This window comes from Ciconia boyciana, chromosome 4, assembly GCF_034638445.1.
Source record: "Ciconia boyciana chromosome 4, ASM3463844v1, whole genome shotgun sequence".
NCBI lineage: Eukaryota > Metazoa > Chordata > Aves > Ciconiiformes > Ciconiidae > Ciconia > Ciconia boyciana.
In genome coordinates this window covers 94,713,638-94,725,851 of record NC_132937.1, presented here as the reverse complement: position 1 = coordinate 94,725,851, position 12,214 = coordinate 94,713,638, and the positions used below count along the sequence as shown (strand labels likewise).

Here is a 12,214-nt window from a genome sequence, read left to right as displayed (position 1 = left end):
ACAGAGGAATACTGAGACAACCAAGAGAATATTTTGCACAGGATCCATGACAGATAAAACTTTTATTAAAGCATTTAATAAACCTCAAAGATATTTTCAAACCTAAGCTAGGTAGGATAGCAATCTTTTATACTTGTGCAAGACGGATAAAAAGATGCTTGAGTGGCAATATCTTTCCATTTTCATTTGATTCCACCTGCATAATCCTGTTAAAAATTTTGAGTACTCATCTAGGCACATCTAATAAACCTAAGTGTTGGGACTAATTAAGGGAAGACAAGATTATTTCCATGTCTGTGTGTTTTCGTAGTAACTTTGCACAAATGGTGATGGTCTATCTTTGCATGATTGTTCCCCCGCTCCTAGTTACCATTGTGCCAACTCAAGAGATTTTTCAGAAAGCCAGGATGTGCAGAATGTCTGTTTTCTTTATAATTGATAACTAGATTCACCAACTCAAACAGACCTGTTGAGGTCTGTAATGTCTAAACATTACAACACATTAGCATTTATACCTGCTTCCAGAGCTAAAGAAAAAGAAAATTATTTACACACCTCTGGCAAAATAAAACACCATCTGCAAAGCTAAATTACAGCATTAATTTTTTTTTTAAAAGCTGCCAAAAAAGCCCCGAATTTTGTTCACAAAGTGAAACTGAGATTGAGATATGATGGCTGATATTGATTAACAAACTTTAAAATTTCCCCCCTAGTATCTACCACTTTTTGTACCTTGTTTGTTGTCAATAACACTTGGCAGCAGTACATGTTCATTTACATTACTGATCATGATGTCTAGACAAACATACTTCATAAAGATTTTCATGAGACACCACTTAAAAAAAAGGAATCACTTGACTCTTTCCGTTCTGATTAGGAGCTTAAATGTAAGGTATAATTTTTACAAAGACTATGTTTATCACTCTAGCAGGTGTGTTCATTACATTGAAGGGAAGTTGTCTGCTAAAACTTAAAAGATAACACTGGTACGTGGATTGGTGCTTTGAATTGGAAGTTTATATAAGACAACTTACCTTGGATTGTAAAGCATCCTTTCCAAATTAAATTCTTTGAGGTATGCAATTACTGCTGCCAGAGAGCAAACAACAGGCTTATCCAAGCTTAGTATTACAGATAGTTTTTGAGGACCTAAAAAAAAAAAGTTATTTTCTTGTTAACTCATTGTTTACTATTTACACATTTTAGAAAAAGTATAATCTGTTTTTCAATTTAATCAAACAGAAATCTGCAATATATGACAGTGTTCTATGCTATCTATAAATCAACATGAAGTGAGGTTCCAAACTAGCATTTATGGTTCCAAAGAATGTAGGACATTACAATAATGTAAACACATTATGAAACATAAAACACTTGACTCCACAGGTTTTTCTTCATAAAAATGACTAACTGTTGGCATAAGAAATTTCTAAATATAAAACTAAGAACTGACTTCTGAAGTATCCATTACTGCAGGCAACATCTGTGCAAGTTAAAAGGAATGAACAGGCCTTGGCACATATGCTGATGTTTTATTTGCCTCAGCCAACCTGCAGAATATGGTTCCATCTTTGTCAGACAGCTATTCCTATTTGATAGTGTCTCTAAACAGTGCTTTACTACAGTCCCTGTTCCAGCTGCAACAATAGGAAAATTCACTCCATATCTCAACATAAAATGGTATTTAAAACCCTATTTAGTTAAGTTTTTTCAGAGATTTTTTTAAAGCTGTTCTTCTGTTCTTAGAGTGTTAACACACACAAGAACTTGAAGAAACATTTCAGATGTTGAGTAATTTTCTGCAGTTGCTATATATGTGTGAATTTAGATCTGTCTAAATACACATCTTCAAGCTATGGGGGAAAAAAAAAAGGGATGCTAGCCCTGTATTAATTTCTATTTAAATAATGTTCACTTCCAAGGTTCACCTCTTCCAACCTCGAAAAAGATCCCAATGTGCAGAAAATTAAGCAAAGGTGGCAGAAGGCCTGCACGGATGAACAAGATGCTCCTGATTAACTCAAACATTAAAAAGGAGGAGCATGAGAGGTGGAAGCAGGGACAGGTGACTCAGGAAGAATATAGAGACATTGTTCAAGCTTGCAGGGATGGGGTTAGGAAAACTAGGTCCTCAAGGAGTTAGTGAGTAGGACCCCTAGGAAACGGTCCTCAGGGACAAGGGAGCAGAACAGAGCTGGCAGATCTTTAAGGATGCTTTCCATAAAGCACAGGAGCTCTCAGTCCCCAGATGCAGGAAATCAGGGAAGGAAGGGAAGAGACCGGCATGGCTGAGTAGAGACATGCTGGTCAAACTAAAGAGCAAGAGGGAACTGCACAGGCAGTGGAAGCAGGGACGGGTAACCTGGATGGGTAACCTGGGAAGAGTATACGACCCCTACCTGCTTGTGTATAGGGGCACAGCTGGAGCTGAACTTGGCAAGGGATGTAAAGAATAACAAGAAGGGCTCCTACAGGTATATCAACCAGAAAAGGAGAGTTAAAGAAAGCGTACCTCCACTGATGAACAAGAATGGTGATCTAGTATCAACAGACAAGGAGAAGGCTGAGGTACTCAATGACTTTTTTGCTTCAGACTTCTCTGGCAACTGCTATCCTCACCCCTCCCGAGTCAATGGACAACATGTTGGGGACCAGGGGGGTAAAGCCCCTCCCACTGTAAGGGAAGATCAGGTTCGTGGCCACCTGAGGAACCTGAACATACGTAAGTCTATGGGACCTGATGAGATGCATCCCAGAGTCCTGAGGGAACTGGCTGATGTAGTGGCCAAGCCACTCTCCATGATATTTGAAAAATCATGGCAGTCAGGTGAAGACCCTGGTGACTGGAAGCAGGGAAACATTGTGCCCATTTTTAAAAAGGGTAGAATACTGACCTGTCAGCCTCACCTCTGTGCCTGGGAAGATCATGGAACAGATCCTCCTAGAAACTATGCTAAGGCACATGGAGGACAGGGAAGTTATTTGAGACAGCCAGCATGGCTTCATCAAGGGCAAGTCCTGCTTGACCAACCTAGTGGCTTTCTACAAGGGAGTTACTACATCAGTAGACAAGGGAAAAGCAATGGATGTCATCTATCTAGACTTCTGTAAAGCCTTTGACATGGTCCCCCACAACATCCTTCTCTCTAAATTGGAGAGATACGGATTTGATGGGTGGACCGTTCAGTGGATAAGGAATTGGTTGGATGGTCACATCCAGAGGGTAGCGGTCAATGGCTCAATGTCCAGATGGAGGTCAGTGATGAGTGCTATGCCCCAGGGGTCCGTACTGGGACCAGTGCTGTCCAATATTTTCATCAATGACATTGACAGAGAGATCGAGTGCACCCTCAGCAAGTTTACAGATGACACCAAGCTGAGTGGTGCAGTTGACACACCAGAAGGATGGGATGTCATCCAGAAGGACCTAGACAAGCTGGAGATGTGGGCCTGTGTGAACCTCATGAGGTTCAACAAGGCCAAGTGCAGGGTCCTGCACCTGGGTAGGGGCAATCCTCGGTTTCAATACAGGCTGGGGGATGATGTGATTCAAGAGCAGCCCTGTGGAAAAGGCCTTGGGGGTACTGATGGATGAAAAGCTGGACCTGAGCCGGGAATGTGCACTTGCAGCCCAGAAGGCCAACAGTATCCTGGGCTGCGTCAAAAGAAGGGTGGCGAGCAGGTCAAGGGAGGTGATTCTGCCCCTCTACTCTGCTCTGGTGAGACCTCACGTGGAGTACTGTGTCCAGGTCTGGAGCCCTCAGTGCAAGAAGGACATGGAGCTGTTGGAGCGGGTCCAGAGGAGGGCCATGAAAACGATGCGAGGGCTGGAACACCTCTCCTAAGAGGACAGGCTGAGAGAGTTAGGGTTGTTCAGCCTGGAGGAGAGAAGGCTCCGGAGAGACCTTATAGCAGCCTTCCAGTACTTAAAGGGGGCCTATAGGAAAGAAGGGGACAGACTTTTTAGCAAGGCCTGTTGTGACAGGACAAGGAGTAATGGCTTTAAACTAAGGGAGGGCAGATTTAGACTGGATTTAAGAAAGACCTTTTTTTCAATGAGGGTGGTGAGGCATTGGAACAAGTTGCCCAGAGAGGTAGTGGAGGCCCCATCCCTGGAAACACTCAGGGTCAGGTTGGATGGGGCTCTGAGCAACCTCATCTAGTTAAAGATGTCCCTGCTCTTGCAGGCGGGTTGGACTAGATGACCTGTAAAGGTCCCTTCCAACCTAAAGCATTCTTTGATTCTGTGAAAACCAGAGCCCACCGGGAGTTGAGACTGGCAAGGTACATGACGGGCAGTAAAAGGTCCTACAAGTACATCAGCAGCAAAAGTAAGGCAAGGGAAAATGTGGGCCCACTGCTGAATGGGGCAGCAGATCTGGTGACAAAGGACATGGAAGAGGCTGAGGAACTCAATGCCTCCTTTGTCTTGGTCTTTACTGGTAAGATGTGCCTTGAGGAATTCGAGGCCTCTCAGACCAGTGGGAAATCCTGGAGCAATGAAGATTTCTCCTTAACAGAGGAGAATCAAACTAGGGAACACTTAAACAAACTGGACACAGACAAGTCCATGAGACCTGATGGGATGCACCCACATGTATTCCTTATCTGTGTGAAAGCTAACAGGATGCATGCTTCAAATATATTCTGAATGACAGACCTGTAATATCAGGCACTTCTCTTGCATAAAAATCTGAATGGCATACCTGTAGTATCAGGCACTTCTTTTGCGTAAAAATCAGTAACCAGCTGGAAAGCATGGCTGTAATCAAAATGGAGTTTTTCCATCCTTTCTATCCTAATTCTGTCATCCCGAAACCTGCAAAGAAAAAAAATAACTGACTTTCAGTATTTACGCTCCCTTCATGAAGGACACTTAAGTAGGTTACAAAGGTACTTTCTTTCATCTTTCCTTTGTTAAGAATTGAATGGGTAAAGAATGAAGAGATGAGCTACTTGGGTGGGTTGAGAACATTTCTAAGAGCGTAGTGGGTTTTTTTAAATCTTTCTTCTTTCCTTTATAAAAGTGAAAACAAATAAAACCCAAAGAGCAATAGCAAGCAAGCCCAGAAGAGACTCCAAGAGATTGTCCAGCATACCTGCAAGGCAGAAGTAAATATGTTTTCATCAGTCATAACAAGTATTTGCCTTATCTGTTCTTAAAGACTTAGGATGATTAAACAATGAAGAAATTCTCCTATGCTATCTATTACCATATTTAATTATCCTTTATTTTTAAAGGCTTTGTTCTATGCTGTACAACTTGTTGCAACATTAACCTATTGCACCTTTTCCTACATGCAGTTGAAATAAAAGTATTCTTGTCCTTTATTTCATAACTATTTGAAGACTTTTCTCTTCCTTGTGCTAAAGGACTTAATTTATTTCAGTCTGTTTGCAGTCCAGGTTGTCAAGGATGTTATTAATGATAAGCCAGTCCTCCCAACATGCCAGCAGTTCCTCCCTGTTTAACAGTACCAGCTAATGTTGCAAACTTACTCTGTTCTACCATTAAGCCAAATGAGATGTCTTCCATGAATCCTTCCCTACTGTCAGCAAGTAATTGAGAATTACAGCAGTACAGGATTTCAGCCAGTTTAGCAACCCATGAGAAATTAATCTAGCCTGTTTCCTGTGACCCCTGCTTCCACCACCTGCTGATGTAAGACAGTGGCAAAAACCTTTATTCATCGCAATGTGCGTGAGATCAAAGTTGGTCAGTACCTGGGCTTGAGTGTCAAGCAGTACACCTGAGATGCCAAAATCTGACTCAGAGAAGAGTATGTGTGTGGTGTTTACAAGATACAACCTTTCTACACTGGTTGCTTTTCCTAAGTGTTCACTGAAATTAAAATTGTATGCCGCATTACCAATTCACATTGTACAGCTGTTAATACAGCATTAAACGATGCACTGGTTAAAAAACAAAACAAAAATCACACACACTCCCCCTGCAACCCTTGAGCATAATTACACAGCTACAGAATGAGCACTGAAAAAGCAGCCAGTAGAAAACTGCCAGTAAAAGACATATATAAGACCTACCTGGCCTCACAGTATCCAGTCTCATACTACCATGTGACATGAATTAACCAAATACTTCTACTAGCACATTGGAATTATGGCAATGAGAGAGATTGTGTAGGTATTATAGGAAGGAAATTAATCAATACCCTTTTTGCAGGGCTTTTCGACTTCACAGGAAAAAACAAACAGGTTTTCTGCATTACATTGTACGTATTCCCATCTGAAAGGATCAATATGTCTCTGAGGCTCAGCTCTTAAAAATGAGTTATTTTCCTATAATACGTGTCAAACTAACTGCGTCTTAGAGGTCTGACTTTTCTCAGCGTATCCTAGATGATCCCTTGCTTACTTTGAGTGCCTTAGTTTTAACTGACTGATCCAATTAAGTTTTCAGTCTTTAGACCCTCTGGGATTCCCCTCTGCCCTAGTCCTACTCAGAATGAGGAAACATTTTTAAAGCAAATGGATTTCTGTAAAAGACAATTAGTCTGTGTTCCTCAACCTCTGATAGCAATCAGCTATTTTCTTCCTTGTGTTTTTAATTTGCTCCAACCTTCACTAATAATCTGCTCTAACACATCCATCCATTTAGCTAAATTAGCATGTATACTCACTACAGCCTTTTGCAAGAATACCACTTCAGCATTAAACTTTTTAAAATGTGTTGTATGGTATCTCAAGGTCAGCAGAGCACAAGCCTTTGAATCAGTGCTGCAAGACAGCAGGGCTTTTCTGTTGACCATGTGTGAGTAGGGACTTAGAGAAATCTTTTTAAAACAGGATTTTATTTTTCATTTCTACATCTTATGTTTTCATAACACCGCCTTCAGAAAAGCAAGGCTTAGCAAGGTCTGCAGAGCTAATTTTTAGAACCAAAGTCAAAACAGGAGGCTTTGGGAGGGTAATTCATTGGATGATTCATGCCACACCTGCTTGTTTTTAAAGTAATGGTTAAAAATTAATTGTTGTAATTTTCTTTAATGCATTTGTGATTTTCTTTCATTTCATAACCAAGTTTATCCAACTCCTTAGCATAAAATTTGGCAAATGATAGTTACAATCAATATAACTTGAGTGATTTCTTATAGTAGTACTTTCGTTCATCAACTATATTGATAGGAAATAGTTCAAATTAGAATTAGACAACTCAGTGATTTGTAAAGATCTTCACATATTTTAATATTTATATTCTAGATAGCATCAAACAAATATCTGACACTTTGTCTATCTGAAAGTACGCACCTTATTCTAGATAAAGTAAAAAAAATTGAAGGTTATAGATATCTAGTCAACATATGGAAAAATCTGAACTTTTATCAAGATGTATGACAACAAAATTTGGTGCAAAAGGTTTTCATGTCTATTTTTTGTTTAGCCAGATGATCACCCATAGGCCATTTTTCTGATTATAGCCAGAATGATATGTTGATGCTTATGTTGATGCTTTATCTCTCCAGCTACCAATGCCTATTTAAATCAGAAGTCAATTTGCCATCAACTTTTGTAAACATCATTCTTGTCAGAATATCTACAATGAACTGCTGTGCAACTCATTTTACTGATATCCTTTCCAGTACTTCTGAAAACAAGCAATCCTCATAGTCCCATGACACTGATAGGGTTAGTCAATGATGAAACTGAACTTTTCAAAGCTTTTTTACTTTCCTTGCACAAGTTTTTCTGCAACCACCCTTAACTGGATATTGAGCAAACAGAGATGTTTCAGGGTTTCAAACTGTCAACTGATGGTATGAATGAACCTATAGTGCCCCTTATTAAAATTCCCTGCTCCCTAAACACATTGGAATTTCAGGCAGAACTGTCTTTCCTCACAAGATGAGTTAAGGGAGTTGCTTGAAGAGACGATCATCAGCCACAGTTAAGAATATGAAATCAATGTGTCCATAAATAGATGCATAAAGGATATGATCCTAAAATACACACATTTACACAGACACACACACACTTTTGTGCATATAATGTAATATTTTAAGTCCTTTCCAACCTATACTGTTCTATGATTCTGTTACTACAGAAACAGTAGTAGGGACTAATTTATCTGTCACACTACTGGGAAAATGAAAAAGGATCAACATTGCAGGGTTTTATCCCTCTATTTATCTGGCAAGTCAATGCATCCACTTAAAGATTCATTGCTTACCAAGTGCTGCAGGAAAAATATTTAAAAGAGATACTAAATTTGGGGGGGGGAAAGGGGAATCTCTTAAGAAAAATATTAGAAAAAATGCTAGAAGCTAGAAGAATGTAAAACAACATAAATAAAACTAATTTACAGAAAGCGTCTCAAGATTTTTGGAAAAAGAAAAAATCTTTTATTGTAGAATGAGCTTGCATATAAGCACAAGAGCTCACTGCAGTGTGCTGAATAAAACAGGAGTCACTTCATTACTGCTCTATAATTCACAATTAAACTGACAAAGTGCATAAAGACTTCCTGAAAAACAAACACATCCAAACTAAGTTTTCTTAAAGCTCAGGAAGCCTTTCTAAGGAAAGCAAGTAACTCTGGAATTTTACAGTTCAACTGCTATCCTGCCCTGCCCATTCTGCTTTAGGACTATTCAAATGCACGGGTGCAGGCACCAATACTTCACTGTACATCCATATATCACAACACAAGTTCATAAACAATACAGAATTTGGGAAGGAAGGTCTCTGCTCCTAAAATTTAGTAAGAAGTTTTTATTTCTGATGCTAAGCACAGATTTATAAAGCACAAATAACTTATTTAATTTTTCCTGTACACTTTATTCAAACTGCTATTTTCTCTGAGCTTCTCACAGTGCACTCTGCTAGGATGACCAGTCTGTCACCGTAGGAAAAAAATGCCTACGCTACCCAGTAGAGCAAGGTAACCTGAATGCATTAATCCTTTCAGAAAACCAAGTATACCATGTCATCTTCCCTTATTAACATGCTTAACTGAAATTGCATTTCTTTTATTTGCCATAGTGTTACCTTTGTTATACAATTGCTTCTAGCTCAGGGGCTCTAGGTTTGAACTTGTCTGTAAGAACTGGAGAACAATCATCCTTCCTTTTTTGGTAAATCTTGGCACAGAGCTCCAATAGCTTCTCTGGCAAAGCCTCAATGACATTTCCAAGCAGCTGTTCTTTTGGCACTGAGTGCGTACATTTTTATAAGCACAGCTTTTTTCTCCTGCCAGAGTAAAGTACTTTCCCACATTTGCTCTCAACAACCTTCAGATACCAAAGATGGAGACAACATTGTTGTAAGGAAAATTGCAGCATGGTCACCTTCTCTGAGTATCTGCCACTCCCAGAATGATAGAAATCACTGCTGCCTGCAATAACCAAACAATAATTACCACATTATCAATATACTACATACAACACATTACCCCACGAGACCTCCAGCTTTTCAAACGTCCCATCCCAAAACCTTCATTTATGCTAGAAGCTGCTGAAAAGCCTAAAAGCAACTCTGACACAGTTTAATAGATGCATACACATACATATATACACACATATGTATATTTTACATATATATACACACACATACAGAAAAACTTGGGGAAAAAACTCCTTGCTTGCCTTTTACTGTCCAAACTATCAACATTTCTCAGCATGCGCATCCTGATTTCCTTCTAGTCACCTTAGCAGAACTACAGCTGAAAAGAACTCCAACCGTATCTACAAGCCAAGAGTCTGGATTCAAGAAATTTGAAGAAAACATTATTTCAGCTTTAGGAACTCAGACACAGGAGCTGTGAAGGAAGTAGAGCAAAGAGGCTATCAGAAAAGCAAAGGGTTGTGTAGGCACTGTATGACACTTTATGCCTTCTGTAAGAACAGAATTAGGTACTACTGGACAAAACACAAACACAGTTGCACTCCAGCAGCTACTGCATTCACAAATAGACAGAAACAAATCTTTTTCAGGCTCTTTCTATCTGCCTATCTGAAGAATGGGATGAGACACACTAAACATTTCATGGAAACCTAGTAGAAAAGATCAGGAACGGCTAGGAAACTATTTCTAAGCACCTAGAAGAAAGCAAGGTGAGTAATAGCCAGCACTGATTCGTCAAGAAAAAGAAAATCCCATCAAATGAATTTAATTTCTTTCAATGGCAGAGGAACAGATTCTGTGGACAGAGAGGAAGCAGATGATTTCCTACATGCTTGGTTTCAGTGAGGGTTATTTTATATTGTTTCACACAATGTTCTCGTAACTTATCTATGGAAGCATGGTTTACATGAAAGTACTTATTACAGAATGGGTACAAAACTGGCTGGAAAGCAATACTCAGAATGGTATCAGGGTTTCACTGTCAAAATGAAAGAATGTGTTTTGCAAAGTTCCATAAAGCTCGATACTGCATCTGGTAGCACTCAATACTTCAGTTATCACTTGGAGAATGAAATAGAGGACAACTGCAGTCAACCCGCAAAGGGTATGAAGTTGAAGTGACTGCAAAGAATGTTAGAAAACCAGACGTGAACTCAAAACAATCTGGCACAGTAGAGGAATTACCTGAAAAATATAAGTTCTCTCCATCATGTACGGCTGTGAATAAACAACACATGCACAAGGAGAATGGGGGATAAATGAGTAGAAGCTCTAACTTCTAATGTGGTAGTTCTTTCCTCTAAACACCCAAAGCACATATAGTTTACCTGCAAAATGACAACACAGAGCAGTGCATGTCCAATGAACAGCACTATTTAAAGTGATCGTCAGTGCCTCGTACAGTTGTGTATCAGCTCCTACAATTGCTCTTCAGAGTCAGCACAGTATCTTCTCCATGCTTCCAGCAATATTTCCCTCTGTGTTTTGCAGGTGTTATATAGAACATGACACTGGGAAGATGCAGCTCACTCTAATTTGGTCTCATCAGGAGACTGAGAGGACACTCGATTAATCTGCCATGCGCTTGTTCTACTGTTACCCTCCACCCGCACCCCTGACAGTGATGGGCTAGAGACAGCTTTGTAAAACAGCTGCACACGTTCGTCCCCGTAATCACCTCTGCCACCATGATTCCTCCATTCAGGATTATGCCAACCAGCAAAAATCTCTCTTCTTATGGGGCTTCAAACAAATTAAACAAAAACCCCCAAAGCAACAACACCACCACAAAACAAAATATAGAAACACCCTGCCTAATATCTGCCATACTACATTAACACCAGTGAAATAATGCTCCCCCAGTTACACCCCACCATGGAAAATACCTCTTTCTGAAACAAAGTGTGAGTGAAGAGAGAGTTAAGACATAGATCCAATCATTTGCTCGTGACAGCTTGGGATCACCCCTGTGGCTTGCCTCTCTTTTCTGCATACCATCAAGTTCCCCATAGAACGGCATATTTTATGGTCTGTGGCTATTTCTGCCCTGAATTTTCTGACATTAGTTATACAAATTTAAGGTTGGAAGTTTCCAGCAGAATTAGCACACACTTTTTTGTTTTGTTTTTAATAAAGATTATTTCACTGTGGTGCCTTTCTGTCAGAGAACAGTTCAACAAATTCCAGATGCATGCTATTTTGCACTCCTTGAAACACTCACTGTTCAGGCACATGCCAGTATGCCAAAGAGTTTACCACCTAATAGTCACCAGAACTTTCTCCTAAAAGACACCACTAACCTGACCCTAGCATGACCCATAGAGCTTGTAACATCTTTTTCTTATGATATAGAAGAACATGATAAACTATTGCAACCTGCCAGCACAACCCAGTGTCCCAGCATTAAGGATCTCGAAGGAATGAAGTGCTTTGATGCTTGCTACTTAGCTTCAAGTCAACCTTAAAACTCTGACTGGGGGGGCAGGAGGGGGGAAGAACAGGTAACGTAAAAGCCAATGCAAGTATTTCTAAAACTCCAAACAGACAATACAGTTACAAAGAAGAATAATGCAAAGGTGACAAAAATGAATCAAACTCCATATTTATGCTACATAACCTAAAATCAGATGTGGAAGACTCCTCTCCATGTCTCCTTCTCTGCACCTAGCTGACAGGCTATGAAACACCTAAGCACCACATTGTGTTTTTGGGATCATTTTCAAATTCGGAACTCCTCTCTCCCCCTTTTTTCCTCAAGAATGGACTGTTTTCTCTGTCTGTATTACCCAAGTTTTTGCCGAGTACTAAATAAAATGTTAATTATCTGTGTTCTTTCCCATCAGACAGGATCATT

The 12,214-nt window shown here is 39.9% G+C and overlaps 1 protein-coding gene across 2 annotated transcripts in view; it reads right to left on the bottom strand.

Moving 5' to 3' along the window:
* The window catches only part of MSH3 (mutS homolog 3), a 121,713-nt gene that overhangs the window by 73,244 nt on the left and 36,255 nt on the right, over positions 1 to 12,214 (bottom strand). For both annotated transcript variants that reach the window (XM_072860663.1, XM_072860662.1), the window contains exons 9-10: positions 4,707 to 4,819; positions 1,035 to 1,149 (exon numbers count right to left, since the gene is read on the bottom strand). In XM_072860663.1, the coding sequence (XP_072716764.1) occupies positions 1,035 to 1,149; positions 4,707 to 4,819 (228 nt within the window). The remainder of the gene's footprint in view (positions 1 to 1,034; positions 1,150 to 4,706; positions 4,820 to 12,214) is intronic.